The 20,272-nt window shown below is 30.9% G+C and overlaps 1 protein-coding gene across 2 annotated transcripts in view; it reads right to left on the reverse strand.

The window, feature by feature from the left end:
• The window catches only part of LOC145252721 (uncharacterized), a 148,386-nt gene that overhangs the window by 42,400 nt on the left and 85,714 nt on the right, over nt 1–20,272 (reverse strand). For both annotated transcript variants that reach the window (XM_080112563.1, XM_080112564.1), the window contains exons 12-14: nt 18,109–18,398; nt 5,613–5,822; nt 3,184–3,309 (exon numbers count right to left, since the gene is read on the reverse strand). In XM_080112563.1, the coding sequence (XP_079968689.1) occupies nt 3,184–3,309; nt 5,613–5,822; nt 18,109–18,398 (626 nt within the window). The remainder of the gene's footprint in view (nt 1–3,183; nt 3,310–5,612; nt 5,823–18,108; nt 18,399–20,272) is intronic.

Here is a 20,272-nt window from a genome sequence, read left to right on the forward strand (position 1 = left end):
ATTTAAGAGAGTTTCGTCAATGTAAGAAATATTTATAAACATATTTTAATGTTTTCCGTTATTTTGTTCTTGAGGAATATTCGATTATGGCATGTGTAGTTTATATAAAAATTCATTTAAGTAGTTATCGCCTCAAATTTCGTTTTAATTTCGGTTCAAGTAAAGAGCATTAAAAACTATTTCCAAATAAAAAAAAAAATGAACTGAACTTTTATTGACTATGGTAACATTTATTTCTTGTATATTTATTTTTTTGGGTAGTCGTTTGTTGGCTTTTCTGCTAAACACTCTTACTAAATAATATCGACGAAATATCGATAAACAAAGAAACAAAAACAGTTTTGAAAAATAATGAAGCTTTACTTACTTTAGTAAAATAATCCGAAACAGCAAAATGGGATATTAAAAAAGTAAATACGTAATTACTTTAGTTTTTAAAGCAAAGAATCGATATAAACATGAATAAGAAGAAAATAGCACCCTTTTCAAGCAGAACAGCTTCGTTTTAGTTTTACGGTATTGAACGGTGTAGTATTGCGGCGTCGGATTCAAGGTTGTACTATTGTAATGTAAAGAACACGCAGAAAGGGTTGAATTCCTTCTAGTACACTGACAAAAAAAGCTTAAACAGATATATAAATAAAAATAAAAAGGTTATGTAAATGTTTTTAAAAAGACACGTAATCACGTGAGCAGGATTTTTTCCTTCTTTTGACATAAAAAATAACATTTTTATTTTTTATTATTTATCTATTTATCTATTTTCGAAAGAGTGCCACGTGCAAGTGGAGAAGGAAAAAAACAGAGTTATGCAAAATTTGTGCCAGAAATTGTCTAAAGTTCCAATTTTTTGGGGGGGCTTTCACTTTAATAAGAACATGAATTTATGAGGTGAATTTATTCGACACAATATGATTCAACTCCAAAAAATAAATAAAAGCTAACATGAATTAAGATTAAAGCAAGGTGTTATTGTGGACTCTCACCTCTTTTAAAAAACCTTATTAAACTTTGTGACATATTTACATTCTATAGAGGTCAGGCGCAAACGAACACCCAATAATTTTATTATACCATATTTCTTCAAACTGAAACATAATTATCAAAGTATATTTACGCAAATAGATATGAAAAGTCTTTGTTAAAGTTTGTGCCATATTTCCATGGAGTACAGGCGCAAACGCAGATCCCACAATTTTATTATACCATTCCTATTTAAGTTGAAACATACTTATCAAAGTATTCTTATGTACATCTATATCAAAAACCCTTGTAAACGTTTTTTTTTTTCATTTTTTATTTCCATACTTTGGGGGCCAGGCGCAAACGCAGACCCCACAATTTTAATGAACCACCGTTCTGCCAGATCAAACATACCCATTCCTGATCCTCGATACATCTTCTATCATTATATGTAATCAGTTTTTTAAAATAGTCAACCATATAGGAGCCTATTCGTGACTAGAGACACACACACACACACACACATTCAGCTTTATATTATAGATTAATTGATTACTTAAGTTTATGCATATTGTTAACATGAACTAAAAACCAATATTTCTTAAAAAATGCTCAATAGGAATGTAAAGTTTTTATATAAATAAAACTTATATAAACATTGTAAGGAGTCTACATGGATCGAGCTATGAAATTCAGTTGGAATTCAGATGAAACATGAAAATGTTAAAACGTTGATCCATCTGCATAGATTATTCAGAATGTTATATATATATATATATATATATATATATATATATATAAAATGGTTTGTGAAATCAATCAACAGAAAATCAAACTAATGTATGGTATTCTTTGAAATAAAAATATATGTTCTTGCACATATTATCAAACACTGGTCATTTCTCCTATACTGAAAAAATATAACATTACACATGCATAATATATAAAATATGCAAGTCAGTTCACACAAAATCCCTTTACCAATTAGCAAAGAAAACTGTTGCATTTTTTTTACACCTGCTTGTATGTGTTTTCATCTGTTCATTAAGAGCAATTGATATATATAATATATATATATAGAGAGAGAGAAGGATAAAGAGTTTTAATAACACTAAGCATTTGAATATATATATATTAAGGCAATCATGAAGGGAAGACGTATTCTTTCGGAATTCATTTTATATTTAAAAAAAAAAAAAAAAAAGAAGACCAATGACCAATTTAAAAAATTTTTTTTTAATATAAAATGAATTCCGAAGGAATACGTCTTCCCTTCATGATTGCCTTAATAAAGTTTTGTACCCAAGAAAATCATGAAATATATATATATATATATATATATATATATATTCAGTTGATGTGTCAATCCTCGTGATTATAGGTCTGCCTGGGTATGGAATGCTTACAGACTTGGTTGGATGGTATATGTTGTAGGGATTGAGGGTCAGTGTTTGAAGCATATCCATGGTAATAGTGATAGAAGCAGTGTTTGTTATGAAATTGTAGAGTTTTTTTTTTTTTTTTTTACACAGTGATCACCACTTATCAAGGCCCGGAAGCCACTCAGGGATAAGGGTTATTGCAAGTAAATTACGTTAGTGTGGAGATTTGATGAAGTGTTTAATTAAGGGGGCGGTTCATTAGGAATTTGTTAACATTGGACTTGAAGACATCCAAGTTGTAGTCCGAAGGGAAGCAGGCAGACGGAATGGAGTTCCACAGGTGTGCAGTTCTAAGAAAGAAGCTTTGTTCATGGAATCCGCGTTTTGATTTAGGCACAGATATAGAGTGGGGGAAATTTTTCACAGTGGATTCAGCTAGACGGGTGTTTTTCATGAAAGATTGGTGAGGGGGGACCAGAGATTGGAGTTCAGACGAGCACCTGCCATGGAAATAACGATAAATTGTGCAATTTAAATTTAGTTGTTTTTGGGTTTGTGGGAATAAGGGAAGTGATGATGTTGGAGGTGCGGGGAGGCTGAGGCTTTGAATGAACATTGTAAGTTCTATTTTGTATGTGCAGGTGAGGTCTTTGTGGAGTGATTGGTAGAAATTAGTATCTCTGAGCTGAGTTTCTGTTTCTTCAATGTATGAGATGGTGTCATGATGGTGAAGGCTCCTCCTTGTTTTGCCGATTTGATCATGATTTCATGCTTTTTTGGGGTATGAATAGCTGTTATCTAGAGGAAATATATATGCATGTACGTATTTCTAACTTACCTGATCAATAAAAGATAAATGCCTTTTGATGGTTTCTTCGTATTCATTTTTTTGCAGAGTGAGACGATGTTTCATTTCTTTTTCAGCTTCTTTCGCATGACGAATGGTTAGTTCCCGTTGTTGATTCTACAGATTATCAAAGGAATAAGATTTTAATAAGATGTCACACCAAAATCAAATCATTCAGGAATCAAACATTAAAATCATGAGAACAATAAAAAAGAAATGCGTACAAATTTACACATATTTTCCATTGAAACTGTGAAAATATTTTTGATTATAATAGAGGGTATGACTAACAACAATCTTATTTATAATTACGGTTAGAACAATCAACCAATGAGAAGCCTCCGATCTCATTATAAAAATATCGAATTTTGGATGCAAGTCAGTTCGCTGTTAGTTTTACTACTGTTTTCATCTTGGACGTTATTCTCATGTTTCAGACGATATAATTTCAGACTTTTTTCAGGTACATCTTGCCAAACTCGGGAATCTGTACAGAAATTTCAAACACAAGAACCTGTGATGCAATGGATAAAAGTGTTATGCAACAATCAGTTCTAAGTGACCGCCTTTTGGAAGTTGAAGGTCCAATCCTCAGTACAAATGATACTAAAAATAAAATTAAAAATTATTTAAGACATCTACCTGGTCGTGGCTGATTGAATAAGAACAATGAATACACATGTAAAATTTCCCAAGTTTGATATGTAGACTCCTCGAGTTCAATGAAATGCACTTCAAGAAGGTTGGAGAGTTACCTCAGCCAAAATATTGTGAGAATAGCATCCAAAATGAGAACAGTAGTCTAAATAATCCAAATTATCATTCCTCATCTAAAAAATTCCAAAACCAACACTTCTTGATGGTCTAGGACATTTGCAAAAAGTTTTCACTCTTCAATGCTCCAAAAATTATAAACGCCACATGAGAGAAAAGACCAATAGAAATCAATAAGAAAATATAAAATTAATATTTGTCATGTGTACATTTCAGACTTTGCACTCTCTGGCCTTCTTCAGATTCCTTTTATCGTAATCTGTAATCTTCTAAACATGACAACAAGAACAGTTTAAACATCTATTCCCTGCTTCTTTTGTTACAGCTCATTTGATTTGTTGGTCTAGTGGTCTCCATTAATTCACTGTTTTGATACCCCAATGTTATACAGCTTCCTATTTCAATAACTTCTTTCCAAAGAACTGCAGACTTGTGGAACTCTTTCTGCTGACTGTTTTCCTCCTACTTGGTCTTTTCAAGACTAAAGTCAATAGGCGTCTCAGTGATAATCATCTTTTGTTCTTTTTACCTCCTTACAAGTGACTTCATGCCTTATCTGGAGTGATTTCCATAAAATCTTTTTTAAAAAGGACTACATTTCAGAAATAACTGTTATAGCCTCATCTTGTGCCAAACTTTGGTGAAATAAAAGAGTAACACTTGAAAATGGTTGTAAGTTGAGATCAAACAATATACTTTAATTTGTAATGGCATTCAGCAGCTCCAAATGAGTTCACTGCATTCCCCATCAAGGTAGTAGGCCACCCACGCTGCAGCTGAGTTTTCGGCATACTTCAACCATGATTCCAGCAACAAATACGAAAAACACAAAGGTCAACTACCAGTTCCATATCTGCCTTCACTGTTGTTGTAGTCCATGGCTTCATTTTACTCCCTTTGTGCTTTCACCAGTTAAGAAATGCGAGAAATTGAACAGTGAGAATTTCCGTAATTCACAAGTGTGTCAGTTACTTAAGTAAATAACACAGAACAGGTGACAAATTAGACACGAAAGAATGTACTTTAAACAGAAAGCAATTAAAGTTTCTTTATCTATCTTCTAACTATTAGTGAAAAGGTATGTAAATATAAATAAATAAAATAAATAAAGGTAAATAAATATCTCTTTTATACAGGTTTATTTGCATCTTTAATTGATGACAGAATAGCAATTTCGATAAGAGAGATCTGAAAAAAAAAAAAACAACTCAACAATTCCTCTTCAGAAGATGAAGAGGAGAATCTTCACATAATAAATCCCAACCTGAGAAATAAAGCGTATTATTTTCCTACTTATAATAGAAATAGCTTCCAAAACTTTCAATTTATAGTAGAACAAGAAATAGAAAAAGAAAGAGAAGAAGAAATCAAAAAACAAAAAGAAAAAGAAAAAGAAATGGAATAAAAAGAGACACTGTACTAATTAAATGTAACATTCTAAATCCTATTTAAAATATAATAAATAATTTGGTTATAAAAAAAAAAAACAGCATAGTCCTAGAAAATAAACAAATAAAAGTTAAATTGAATTAAAGTAAAAATATGTTCATAGAACATAAAGTAGATACAGCATACCAAATATAGAAAAAAAAATCAAAATCAAATGAGTGCGGAATTTTTTTTGGAAATGACGGTAAAATACTGACCAAAGCTTTTTGTAAAACAACCATCGATTGTTTCTTTTCATCCAATTCCAACTTCTGCGCCAAAACATGATTTGTTATTTCACCGGCAGTTGCAGAGGCATTCTCTAATTTGACTTTCTCATCAGCAAGGAGAGGAGGCAATGGTGGAGATGGAAGAAAAGTGGAAGTGCCAAGTGCTTCTTCAATTTCTGAAGAGACACGGTTGATTTCCTGGAGGAAAAAACAAAACGGCATCAGAAAATTTTTTCACTTAAAAAAAAAAAATTATCCAAATGCAATGAGATACGTAATAAATCTTACAAAATCATCTTGTTGAACTTTTCAAAATCATGATGATCATCATTATTAGTTTAACATCCATTTTACATGCTGGCAGACCTAAATAACATTTAAGCTGCCAAATCAAACATTGCGACGAAGTAGTAAATGTTCATTTATTAGTGATCTAGCATATCATTGGCAATATACATTACTAGCAAAGATACCCACTCTTCATGTGAGACTTTTCTGTACGCACGCACCCTTTAAGGAAGTGGATGTAAGAACAACTTTTGCTTAAGGTGTTTTAATTTTTTTAACTATCTCCTGAAGTGACAGATATCCAACTATGAAGTATGAAAATTAATTGAGAGGATGGGGATCGAGGACAGTGATTTGATGGAAATTTACAAAGAAGTTGGCTGCTTCTGAGATGTGGTAAACCCCAACTTGATGTGCACCATCTCTAAGTTTATGAAAAGCTGCACCAATTATGACCTTAACCTTTGACCTTTGAAAAATGGTATGTACCATCCCTAGGTGGGGAACCATCACCATGCCAGGTTTGGTCATGATGGGTCCAGTGGTGTTGGCTGTAGGAGAATTGTATACACACAAACGCTACTACTTTATATATATGGATTGATGATAATAATATAGTTAGCCACAATTTATACAATTACTTACTCCAGGTAAGATGACTATTATGAAACATTTTCAAATAATAAAGTAAAAAAAATCAGCAAGGGGTTGGGGGTAACTTATTTTAAATTGAAGACTATAATAGGAGTTGTTTACCTTAAGTTTAAAAATGTGCAAACAAAAATAAAAAACTAAAATGAATTCAGTATATCCCTGAAAATGCTAGGTAGGTTGGAGCTAGTTATTTATAAAAAACAAACAAACATATATATATATATATATATATATATATATATATATATATATATATATATATATATATATACACACACTTATTATAAACAATTATTTTTATACCTATAGACACTAGTGTTTCATGCTTTTGCAATCATTGATGCAAAAAGTGACAACTGCTATTGATTCAAACCAAGCTACAAAGCCACCTTTGACTATTTGCTAGGATTCCATTTGATACCTCCAGGCCACCATCAACCACCAAGAGAAATTAACAACTATAAATGCCAGATACAGACAAGGTTAAGACAGTCAATAATGTCCAAACTGTGACCATCACACAAGACCAGCTGACCAACTTTTTATTTCCAAGAAAATGCTCAACTATAAGAACTTCTTAAAGGGGCTAATAATTGTAAATAATTATTTTTTATACCTACAGACACTAGCGTTTAATATATATATATATATATATATATATATATATATATAAAGGTAACTCTTGAAGGCAATTCAATACAGAGGTTTATTGGATAGACACAAACTGAAGTAAATTAAGACAATGGTGGAATGAATTCTACAAATTCATCTTTTTATTAATACAATACTTCTTTTTTATACTCTTATTACATTTTATTATTTTTATTTGCCTCAAATATTAAGAGTATAAAAAAGAAAAAAGCACCTATGTGTGTGTGTGTGTTAATTAAAAAGGTGAATATGCATTACTCATTCCATTCATTATGTCTTAATATTTGCCTGTTTGTGTCTATCTGTTGCACATCTGCATTGTATTGCCTTCTATAAATTTCCTTTATATATGCACTAGACAATTATTCTAGCAAACTACACTTTATATACACTCTGTGCCAGAATTATATGCAAATCGATATTTTTGTTCTAACTCTGATAATTTTCAATGAAAATTTGTGAAATTTAGCATGTTTTATGGCAATACTAACACAAGTGCAGATCTAAAATTTTAAGCTAATCTGCACAGTAATAAACAGTTGGCAGCCATTTTGGTGATTTGCATTTTTTTCAGCCTGCCAACTTTATATACAAACCAATGCTAAAATATGGTGAAGTGCTAAAAGATCATCAAAACATTGATTATTCTAGGAATTTGTAATTGATAACAACAATAATAAAGAACAAACAACTTCAATTTGTTTCATAGTACAATCAATATCTTATATAATTGCCATTTTTATTGACAAGAGCAAAAAGTTTTTGGTCCATTGAAGATGTCAAACTTTCGATTTCATCTGATGAAATGTCTTTGGCAGCAGTCAGAATAGCATTCCAGTGGTCATCCTTGGAGTTGTACTGCCTTCTTCCGGAGTAAATATTTTGTTTCAAGATGCTGCACAGATTTTCAATGGGATTTAAATCTGGAGAACAGGCTGGCCATCACATTATTTTCCTATGTCTGGCAAAAACTCTCTCCAAATATTCAGTAGCTATCCTTACAGAATGAAACGGTGCATTATCATGCATGAATACCATCTTTTGAATTTGAAGTTGGCTGCTTCTGAGATGTGCACCATCTCTAAGTTTATGAAAAGCTGCACCAATTATGACCTTAACCTTTGACCTTTGAAAAATGGTATGTACCATCCCTAGGTGGGGAACCATCACCATGCCAGGTTTGGTCATGATGGGTCCAGTGGTGTTGGCTGTAGGAGAATTGTACACACACAAACGCTACTACTTTATATATATGGATTGATGATAATAATATAGTTAGCCACAATTTATACAATTACTTACTCCAGGTAAGATGACTATTATGAAACATTTTCAAATAATAAAGTAAAAAGAATCAGCAAGGGGTTGGGGGGGATAACTTATTTTAAATTGAAGACTATAATAGGAGTTGTTTACCTTAAGTTTAAAAATGTGCAAACAAAAATAAAAAACTAAAATGAATTCAGTATATCCCTGAAAATGCTGGGTAGGTTGGAGCTAGTTATTTATAAAAAACAAACATATATATATATATATATATATATATATATATATATATATACACACACACTTATTATAAACAATTATTTTTATACCTATAGACACTAGTGTTTCATGTTTTTGCAATCATTGATGCAAAAAGTGACAACTGCTATTGATTCAAACCAAGCTACAAAGCCACCTTTGACTATTTGCTAGGATTCCATTTGATACCTCCAGGCCACCATCAACCACCAAGAGAAATTAACAACTATAAATGCCAGATACAGACAAGGTTAAGACAGTCAATAATGTCCAAACTGTGACCATCACACAAGACCAGCTGACCAACTTTTTATTTCCAAGAAAGTGCTCAACTATAAGAACTTCTTAAAGGGGCTAATAATTGTAAATAATTATTTTTTATACCTACAGACACTAGCGTTTAATATATATATATATATATATATATATATATATATATATATATATATATATATATAAAGGTAACTCTTGAAGGCAATTCAATACAGAGGTTTATTGGATAGACACAAACTGAAGTAAATTAAGACAATGGTGGAATGAATTCTACAAATTCATCTTTTTATTAATACAATACTTCTTTTTTATACTCTTATTACATTTTATTATTTTTATTTGCCTCAAATATTAAGAGTATAAAAAAGAAAAAAGCACCTGTGTGTGTGTGTGTGTTAATTAAAAAGGTGAATATGCATTACTCATTCCATTCATTATGTCTTAATATTTGCCTGTTTGTGTCTATCTGTTGCACATCTGCATTGTATTGCCTTCTATAAATTTCCTTTATATATGCACTAGACAATTATTCTAGCAAACTACACTTTATATACACTCTGTGCCAGAATTATATGCAAATCGATATTTTTGTTCTAACTGATAATTTTCAATGAAAATTTGTGAAATTTAGCATGTTTTATGGCAATACTAACACAAGTGCAGATCTAAAATTTTAAGCTAATCTGCACAGTAATAAACAGTTGGCAGCCATTTTGGTGATTTGCATTTTTTTCAGCCTGCCAACTTTATATACAAACCAATGCTAAAATATGGTGAAGTGCTAAAAGATCATCAAAACATTGATTATTCTAGGAATTTGTAATTGATAACAACAATAATAAAGAACAAAAACTTCAATTTGTTTCATAGTACAATCAATATCTTATATAATTGCCATTTTTATTGACAAGAGCAAAAAGTTTTTGGTCCATTGAAGATGTCAAACTTTCGATTTCATCTGATGAAATATCTTTGGCAGCAGTCAGAATAGCATTCCAGTGGTCATCCTTGGAGTTGTACTGCCTTTTTTCCGGCGCAAATATTTTGTTTCAAGATGCTCCACAGATTTTTGATGGGATTTAAATCTGGAGAACAGGCTGGCCATCGCATTATTTTCCTATGTCTGGCAAAAACTCTCTCCAAATATTCAGTGGCTATCCTTGCAGAATGAGACGGTGCATTATCATGCATGAATACCATCTTTTTTCCGGAATGCCAAATTCTTCTTCTTGTGCTAGTGTTCCAAGTGTTCCTTAATAAAGTCAATGCAGAGTTTGGTGGTAATTTTCACTCCATCTGCGACTCTGAATGGTACTACCAGCTCATTGCCAATGATTGCAGCCCAGAACATCACACCACCACCTCCTTGTTGACACCTGATCCTTTGGGGACGTAGACCCTCTTTATGGTACCATCCCCCCCACCAATCAGGCCCATCAAGGGTCACTCGACACTCATCGGTGAACAAAACGGTTTGAAAATTCACCTTCATGTCATCTCTTGCTCACTCCATCGTCTTTTTCTTGTGGATATCCTTCATTTGAGGGCGGACTTCTGGTTTTCCAAATTTTTCAATTGTCCTCAGGATACAGCAACGAGTTGATTTGGGCACATCAGGAACGCCAGCTTTTTCAAAAACTTGTTTGCTAGTTTCAAGTGGGTTACGGCAAACTTTTCTCATGATCTAGCTCATTGTTCGACATGACAGATATGATTTCTTACAAATTTTCCCTTTGTCAGAACGTCCGTTGCAAAGTTGGGAGTTAGTACAATATTTTTTTATCGTACGATGATCACGGTGTAATTCTCTGGCAATTTCTACGGTGGAAATCTTATTATGGAGCCTTTGAATAATTTTAGACTTCTCAGCTTGACTTAAAGCACCTTTACGTCCCATCTTGTATATAAAGTTGGAACGCTGAGAAAAACTGAAAGTCACTAAAATGGTTGCCGTTTGCTCGCTATTGTGAAGATCAGCTTAAAATTTTATATTTGCGCATGTGTTAGTGTTGCCGTATAACGTGCGAAGTTTCACAAATTTTCATTGAAAACTATCGGAATTAGAACAAAAATATCAATTTGCATATAATTCTGGCACAGGGTATGTATATGTATATATATATATATATATATATATATATATATATATATATATATATATATATATATATATATTATTTATTCGAGGATAAGCAGTTACATTTGGTCGCTACAAGCAGCCATCTGTTTCAGTCAATAAGAAAGACTGAAACAAATGGCTGCTTGTAGCGACCAAATGTAACTATTTACCCTCAAATAAATAAAAACTATTTTGCTCTTGTTATCGAGCACTATCTAACAACCTCGTTGTATTCATTAGTCCCTACTTTTGAACATCTCAAACCTGAATTTTTATTTTGTGTATATATATATATATATATATATATATATAAGTTATGAAAATATATATGGCAATTAAACTCAAACCTGAATTTTTATTTTATATATATATATATATATATATATATATATATATATATATATATATAAGTTATGAAAATATATATAGCAATTAAACTACATAGAATATTCCATGTTTCATTCTTCGTGCCTGACGAATTCTCACGAGAATGAAGCATAAGCCTGACGAATTCTCATGAGAATGAAACACAGAATATTCTGTGTAGCTTAATTGCCATATATATTTTCATAACTTACTACCTAGCTCTACCTATGTAATGAGCACTGTTGAAGTTAATACTGAAAAATTTATGCATAAAATTATATCTTCATATATTAATTTATGTGATTAAATGAAGTAATCTTACACATCTTATGAATATTTTTTAATCAAAAATTTTAATATATTAAAATATATTCGAATTCAGTAATGTTCATATATACATAAAAAATTAAAGTCAAAATTAATTGACACAATTATTAAGCTTCCGGGCTCAGTGCAGGTAACTGATCTGGTTGGTCTATAAATACTTAAGAAGATATATAAAAAAATACTTAAATGGGGGGGGGGCTATATAGAGATGATGCATTATTTTTAGTTAGTTGAAGCGATCAAATTACAGAAAAAACTAGAAAGAAAATGAAGCTATTTTTTAAGGAACTTAAGTTAGAAATAACACTAGACTGCAATTGTAAAATAGTGATTTTTTTTTAGATATAACTTTAAATCTTAACAATACTTATGAACCGTATTGCAAACTGAACCAAACACTAATCTAAATAGATTATAAATCGAATCATCCTAAGTGTATGAAAAAAGCTATTATCCCCAGTATATCCAAAAGAATATTCGGGTTATCACAAAATGATAATATTTTTGATAAGAATAAGGATTATTATAATGAAGCTTTAAATAGATCATGATATCATAGAGAAATCAAATACATAAAGGAGGTGAATAATAAAAATATCAGGACAAACTACACGATATCATACAATGTGGCAATAAAAGGAAGAAGAAATGCTAAGAATTAAAAATAGGTGTAGGTATAAAAATAATAAGAAGAAAAAGAATGTAATTAAAAATAATGAAGAAACATATAATGGTGATAATTATATTAAGAATAAGAGAAATAGATAAAAAAAAAAAAACAAGTTTGGTTTAATCCACCTTTTACCAAATGCATTCAAAATAATATCTCTAAAGAATTTTACATAATAATTGATAAAAACTTTCCCCCAAAGAATAGATTAAGTAAAATAATTAATAAAATCACATTTAAATTTCATTCTGCTAATCTAGGCAATACTATAATAGGTTCTAATGGTGGTAAAATAAACAAAATAGTGAATAATAATAGGATTGAATTAGATGAACTAAATTTGGAAAGAAAATATAACTGTAGAATATCTAATGAATGTCCATTGGAAGGCAATTGTTTAATTTCTGAAATTGTGTACAAATGTGAAATTAAGGTGGGTAATTGTAAAAAAATATACCTAGGGGGAACAGGATGTTTTTTTAAGGACAGATTCAGAAATCATGTTGCACCATTTAATATTAGACCTGAGAATGAACCAAAGAGGGATGTGGATAATGATAAAAATGAGGATAGAATAAAAATGAGTATCAAAAATAAGAGAAACACAACTACATTAAGTGATTGGGTTAGGGAACTACATAAAAATAAAAGTTTGAATTAAAATGGTCACTAGTAGATAAGGTTAGAAAATATAAACAGAGTAAATCAAAAAGGTGTTACCTGTGCTTACTTGAAGCATACCACATAGTGAATTTTAAAGAGGAAATCTTAAACAAAAGGTTAGATGCTATACAAAGCTGTCTTCATAGAAATAAATTCCTGTTATCACGCCTAAAACCTGATTGAAATAAATTTAGAAAGGAAAAATGTACAGAATATATTGAGGGTGAAATATGAGCGTGTAAAGAGAATTTTTAAATTTAATACTAAAATTTTAACATTTTTTTAATAAATAAATTAGTAGATCTTCCTTAAAATGTAGGAAATTAAATAATTATAACCTAAATAAAAGAAATAGAAGTAGTTAGGATAATAAAATTACATTCAAGTAATTTCAACAGCATAAGAATGGAAAAAAATCCAACTTTAAATAACAGCAAGATATTGAGACAAGCAGGCTAAGATGGAGTAAAATGAATTTAATCAAAATATAAAGTTAAAAATAAATGAGAAATTAAACTTTGATTGGCATAAAGAAGTTAATGCTAGAATTATAAGTTTCAAATCAAACAAGGGTGATTAATAAATGCTAAAGTCAAAATATTAAAATATGAATGCCTAACAAAAACTTAGAGAAATTGGTAAATTGATAAAAATTTGGTAAACACGAACAACAAAAACTTACAACATGAAGAATTTAATAGCGTTATTGAAGAGGAAAATAATAAAAGAAATTAAAATAGAATACTTATATATGGATAAAAATTGAAAAGATAAATTTAAATTAATGCCATAATAAATATGGGATGAAGATAAATTTTAATTAATAATTTTTTAAATTAACCTTTAATTACAATTCCTTCTTAAAAAATAAAATATTAAGCAAATTCAATTATAAGATCGTAGATTCGTAGATGCAAACAAAACTGATACAAAACTATTGTAGATTGAAGAGGATACAGTTGGAAGATATAAATATTAGTGTTGTGCCGATGAATCGGAATCGGAATCGGGAATCGGTTAAATCGGTAATTTTCGGGGAATCGGAATCGGCATCGGAATCAGAAAAATTTGTGTATAATTTCCGATTCCAAAATCGATTCTTTGAATATTTTTCAAAAGTTAATTTTCAATTGCTTGTACCGATTATAAATATTTATTTCTTTTAAACTATTAGTAAAACTAAACTCTATAGATCTACGTACTCGTTATAGAATGAAGTTCTCATAACAAAATCACGTAATTTCATTAAATAGTTTTTGTTTTACGCTCCCTTGACTAATTATCGCAGTTTTTTTAGGAAGATTCCGAATTTCCCAAATCGTTTTTACGGCATAAAATAAAAATTATTTGATGAAATTACGTGATTTTTTTATGAGAACTTTATTCCATAACGAGTACGTAGAATATATATATTTTTTTATTTTTCGTTTTTTAACATAGTGTAAACTGCACAAGCACCCTTTTTTAATACGTGAAGACAGTTTAGAGCTTCATCCTAGATCTAAAAATAATTTGGTTTTTAGTGGGTTTACAAATATCGTCCAAAAGTAGAATTTCAATGAGGGGGGACTTTTAAATGTAAATATAATTTCTTTTTCAATCTGGAAAATTTCTAAATGTTTTCTCTTTATCTATTTTATCCAGACTTTGATAAATTCATTGTGAGATATTCATGTATATTTTTAACTTTTCCGAAACCTGAGAAAAATGCGACGGTGTCAGACAATGTGGCTCCAGGAAAATAAAATAAAACTCTATTTGTTTGAAATCTTTTCATATTAAACTCCTTGAGAAATTTGGCAAGTGGGTGTGAAAAAGTATTGTTGTCGAAACCAACGGCATCGAAGGTGTTAATTACCCCATAATACTTTCAACTCAACTTTTGAGTGAGATTGGCGGGCTTCAGCGAGGCCTCCGTGATATATATATATATATATATATATATCTCACGGAGGCCTCGGCTTCAGACGGCATTGGCGCCGTCGTAGCAATCCTTAAGTATAAACATAAACAATACCGGCAGAATCAAAGAAAATCACACTGGAAGCATATTTCAAATTAAATCAAAGGCCAAGCCTTTTCACAATTTTGCCCATTCCTTGTTGGTCCCCCCGATTTATCGGAGAGGGACTATAGTTTTCAGTGGCGTTCGTCCGTTCGTTTGTCTGTTCGTCCGGATGATTCCCGGATAACCGTCCATTACTTTTTTCTGAAATTTTGCCACAAGTTGTACTCCAATACGTAGATGTGCACAACATCGAGTTTTTTTTTAAGAAAACTCTCGTTGCTCCCCCAGGGGCTGAAAAGGGGTCAAAAATGCCCAAAATGGCAAAAATGACACTTTTGGCCCCATAACTTTTTTCCCGTCCATTAGATTTTACTGAAACTTGTCCAAAATGTGAAGGCAATTGTTGCAAATGTAAATTCAGTATCGCTGACCCTGGCAAAACTCTGGTTTGCGCCCCCCGGGAACTTTTAGGGCTAAAAACCACCCCTTTTTTAGGCTCTTTTTTTCATATTTGTCTAAAATGTGATTATGTATCTCTATTTAGTGTTTTTTTATGGTGCTGAACTCAAATTTACATGTCTTAAGGCCTGAAACATAGCCGTTTGTCCATTTTTACAAGTAATCAGCTCCTCCATGGGGGCAAAAGAGGTAAAAAATACCTCAAAATGACTCTAAATAGACAAAATTGACATATTTTTCAGAATAACTTTTCATCCATTCATTAGATTTTTCTGAAACTTGGCAAAACCATGGGCATACCTGATATACACCTGATGGAAGTATCACTGACCCTGGGAAAAATCAGAGTCACAAGCCCTGGAGGTTTTAGGGCTAATATTGGGTGTGGAGCAAAAGTTGAACTTAGTCATTTTTCTGAAAACTTTTGAAAAATTTTTTTTCACTCAAAATTGTTTTTTTATCAGTTATGTATCACTTTTTTTATCACTTTATTCGATCCCCCCTCCTCACATAGAGGGGGACCATGCATGCACGGCTTGTTATATTTGTCAATACCGATTGCCGAGTGAGGGAGCAGCAAACATACCGACAAAACCCAACACTTTTATATTCTACTTTTCATTTAATTAGCAATAATGTTTGATATTATTTTTCTGGGCAAAATATTTCTTTAATTTTAGACAATTCTTTCGCTACTTTGAAAATAAACTGCATTCTTCTAAAGGTTACCTAGCGAATTTTCGCAAAGTTTCAATTTTTGTTTTGTTTATTTTACGCATATAAAATAAGTTTAGATCTTCTTTAGTTTTACTAATAGTTTAAAAGAAAGAAATATTTATAATCGGTACAAACAATTGAAAATTAACTTTTTAAAAATATTAAAAGAATCGATTTGGGAATCGGAAATTAGGCACAAATTTTTCCGATTCCAATACCGATTCCGATACCCCCAAAATTACCGATTTATCCGATTCCCGATTCTGATTAATCGGCACAACACTAATATAAAACGATTAGGAATTTAAAATAGACGGTCAGTTTCACAAATAAATATAACGTAACATGAGCTGTAGTGTGTTACCAATTTTAAATTATGTGCGCTTATTGGGGATAGGGTGTCTACTTTTTAAGCGATTACACATGGTTTTACAACGTTGCAAACCGAACTTAATTTAGTGGGAAACACTTTAGTTAATATCCATAAAGAATTAGGATGGCCAGAAATGATGATCATTTTACGTTAAATTTATATTCGAAACTGATCTTACACTCTAAATTCTAAATGATCGCTTTTCTTTCCGCCAATTAAAAAAATGTTCTAACACGTAATCTATAAAAGTAATATTTCATTTTGGAATAGGGATTTAGCTGCAAAAGAAAGCACAGAAAGCTCATGCAATCTCACGTTAAAAATGGTTTTCATAATAGTAATATTATTATTTAGAAATTCGTTCGTAACAATGAGATGTGGCTTTGCTAAGTGGCGTTGTTAAATATATTGTTCTTACATCGTTTTCTTATTTTGCCTACCAATCTTCGAATATTTTCCACTATTCATGTAAGTAGCATGTTATACAGTAAATACGAACTGGTACAATATAGCTTTGTTTTAAAATCAAAATAAATGTTTTGTTGTGTTACAATTTTTAATCAATTACAAGGCAAACATTTGAGATAAAATATACGCGGACATTAACCAGGGGTTTATGTAATAATTTGAAAATTTACGAAAAAACAAACAAAAAAAATCTCTAATTAAATATGTATAAATTTTACAAGAATCGGAATCGGAATCGGAATCGGATCGGAATCGGAAATTTTGAACGGAATCGGAATCGGGAAAAATTTTGGCATCGTCCCATCACTAATAAATATAAACTAGAATTTGAAGGTGTAGTTTAGTATTTAGAAAATAAAACAATTCAAATAATTTGAAGAAGAAAAATAATTACTTAAATAAAAAAAAACACAGAGATTTAATGTAATATTAAGATAGGTAATTGATTGAAATATAATTTAAAAAGTAAAAATATGAAAATAGGGTTATTTATAAATTCCATGGCTAACAGAAAATAATATATAGAAGAGTAGGTGGAGGTAATTCCAACTGCTTGCTCTCTTAAATAGAGATTGGAAAAATGTTAATATATGTATAAATAGTGTATTTTGCCATCTGAAGAGTGGCTATTTTGGAATATTTATGAATGATATAATGTTTGAAATTGTCCAAATGATCACAAAAAAATTGTAACAAATATGAAAATATACAATATGATGGTATCATTTTTATTGTCTTAATTTTGTGAAAATATGTACAAACAACACTCTAAAGAAATTTGATGATTAATTCACATCATGCACAATTAAATGTATAAAAAAGTCACGTTGTTCTATGAAATTAACTTTGATCACATTTTTCATTAAACAATGAAGTAAGCAATTAATATATATTATTCATGGAATTATAAAAGTTTATTCTTACTGTGTCTATATCTGTGAGGCGATCAGCAGTCTGTACTTCATCAAGAAAAGAGATGATACTTTGTAATTTATCGTTTGTTAAAAAGCCAGCCCCGCCACTGGCAACAGATGATGCAACATCTTGATCCTGATTTAATTGCTCAAGTTTTGCTGCGGTCAAATAGGGACTGTATCGATGGCTGCCATTGCTATCTTGACCTGATGCTGCAGCTGCAGTGGGAAGTTCAGAATTTGGAGTAACATAGGATGGGCCAGCACCTACATCATTCATCGGTGGGTTTGATATTTCACCTGTAACAAATCGTTATTTTTTTAAAAGTTTTACAAATGTATGTATAACATGAAAATTACAGAAATTAGTAAATAGGCATATGATAAATATACAGAGTTCAAGGTTGAAAGAAAGAGTATGCTGGTATTTTTTATTCATTCCCTGGCAACACTGGGAGTGCATGCTAGTACATGGTTAAAAGTATGCTGGTATTTTTTATTCATTCCCTGGCAACACTGGGAGTGCATGCTAGTACCTTCTGGATTTTTCTAAATCTTTGTATTGCTTTTCCCCTATTATTGTAGATTTTCATGAAAGAAAATCTTTCCGAAATGACAGATAAAACATCTCTCTATATATATTAGGGGAGATAAATCACACCCTCATAACAGTAGCACATATATAGAAAGATGGCTAGAAAAACCTGTCATCTCTCCCCTCTTTAAAGCTCCCTTCATTAATGTAGTACAATATGCTAAGAGATATCCCAAACCAAAATTTTATTTTCATTATGTCTAGAAGCTCTTAATGTGGATGCATAGTTCTTTTCAAAACATAAACAATGATACCAAATTTATTTTAGTAGCATAATTAAATACTTCAATATAAGATTCATTGGAAATGACAAAATTTGCTGTTTTATGTGCTATTGGTCCAGAAGACGATTTTCATTTTATAATTAAAAATTCAGATTTTAACCAGGTAAAAAAAATCATATGAGGGTCATTCCAAAAGTAATACCTCCTATTTTTTTTATTCTGCGCAAACAGACGAGAGGGGATTGTAAATTGCATTTTTATGATGACTGAACTTATGCATTCATGACCTGAAAGTTTCATCTCTCTGTTGCAAATATTGACAATGTGAAACACTAAGAAAGCAACTCCTGCTATGGATGTGCATAAGAAGCAGAGATATGTTATTGAATTCCTGGCAAAAGGGCATTGAGAATGGTGGTGACTATGTAGAGAAATAAATTCTGGAGCACAAAAGGTTGTTCGTTTTAATGGTACCACTCCTGTCTTTGTAGCTTTTCAACTTTTTGGTTTTAGATAATCGGCTAATTAGTTGCAGTCATTGGAAGGGGCTATATGGAGCAATTCTGTGATTAGTTGATTAACGATGTATAGCCGCCCAGCCTTGTGTCAAACTTGTGCTCAATTCCAAGTTAGGCCGACCCACAATATTTGCCAACTTAGAAATATATTTATTGTTTATGTTTGCCAACTTAAAAATATATTTATTGTTTATAATTTTGAAAATTATGATTTTTCAGCAAGTGCAAACACCTGCACTTTGTTTTAGTTTTATAGATCATTGCTCGAGTCACAATCTCCTTGCACTTAAAATGTTGGATTCCCAAAACGAATTTATTTTAATAATGTGTTTATAATTTTGAAAAGTCGATACACCTGCAGATGGTTTTTGTTTTATTGACAGTTTTATAGGTCAATCCTATTCTTTCTTGGGTCATCATTTCTTTGCACTCAATGACAGTTTATTACACTTGGTTCTTAAGTGTTAGCTACCCAAACGAATTTTATACTGTTCAATAAAACAATTATTATCATAATTTAATTAATTATTATTTAATTAACTTCGCCAGTCAACTTTTTGACACTTAATTAAAAGTGTCATAATCCGCCCCCACTTATCGACATTTAATCAAGGGTTAAATGTCGGTAAAACATGTTTACCGGTATCATACAGAAAACATACAGAAAACATAATTATAATGATTGATTATATAGCTCAGTTTTGTATATGTTCATAAAAAAAACCCAAATGTCCGTCCTGAAAAAAAAAATTCATTTGTTTGTGTTTTTGTTTTTTTTGCATTGTTATAGAGAAAATATTATAAAAATGTTTTTTTCTTTCAGAATTATTATTATTT

This window comes from Euprymna scolopes, chromosome 29 (genome assembly GCF_053919585.1).
Source record: "Euprymna scolopes isolate OS-2025 chromosome 29, ASM5391958v1, whole genome shotgun sequence".
Taxonomy (NCBI): Eukaryota; Metazoa; Mollusca; class Cephalopoda; order Sepiida; family Sepiolidae; genus Euprymna; species Euprymna scolopes.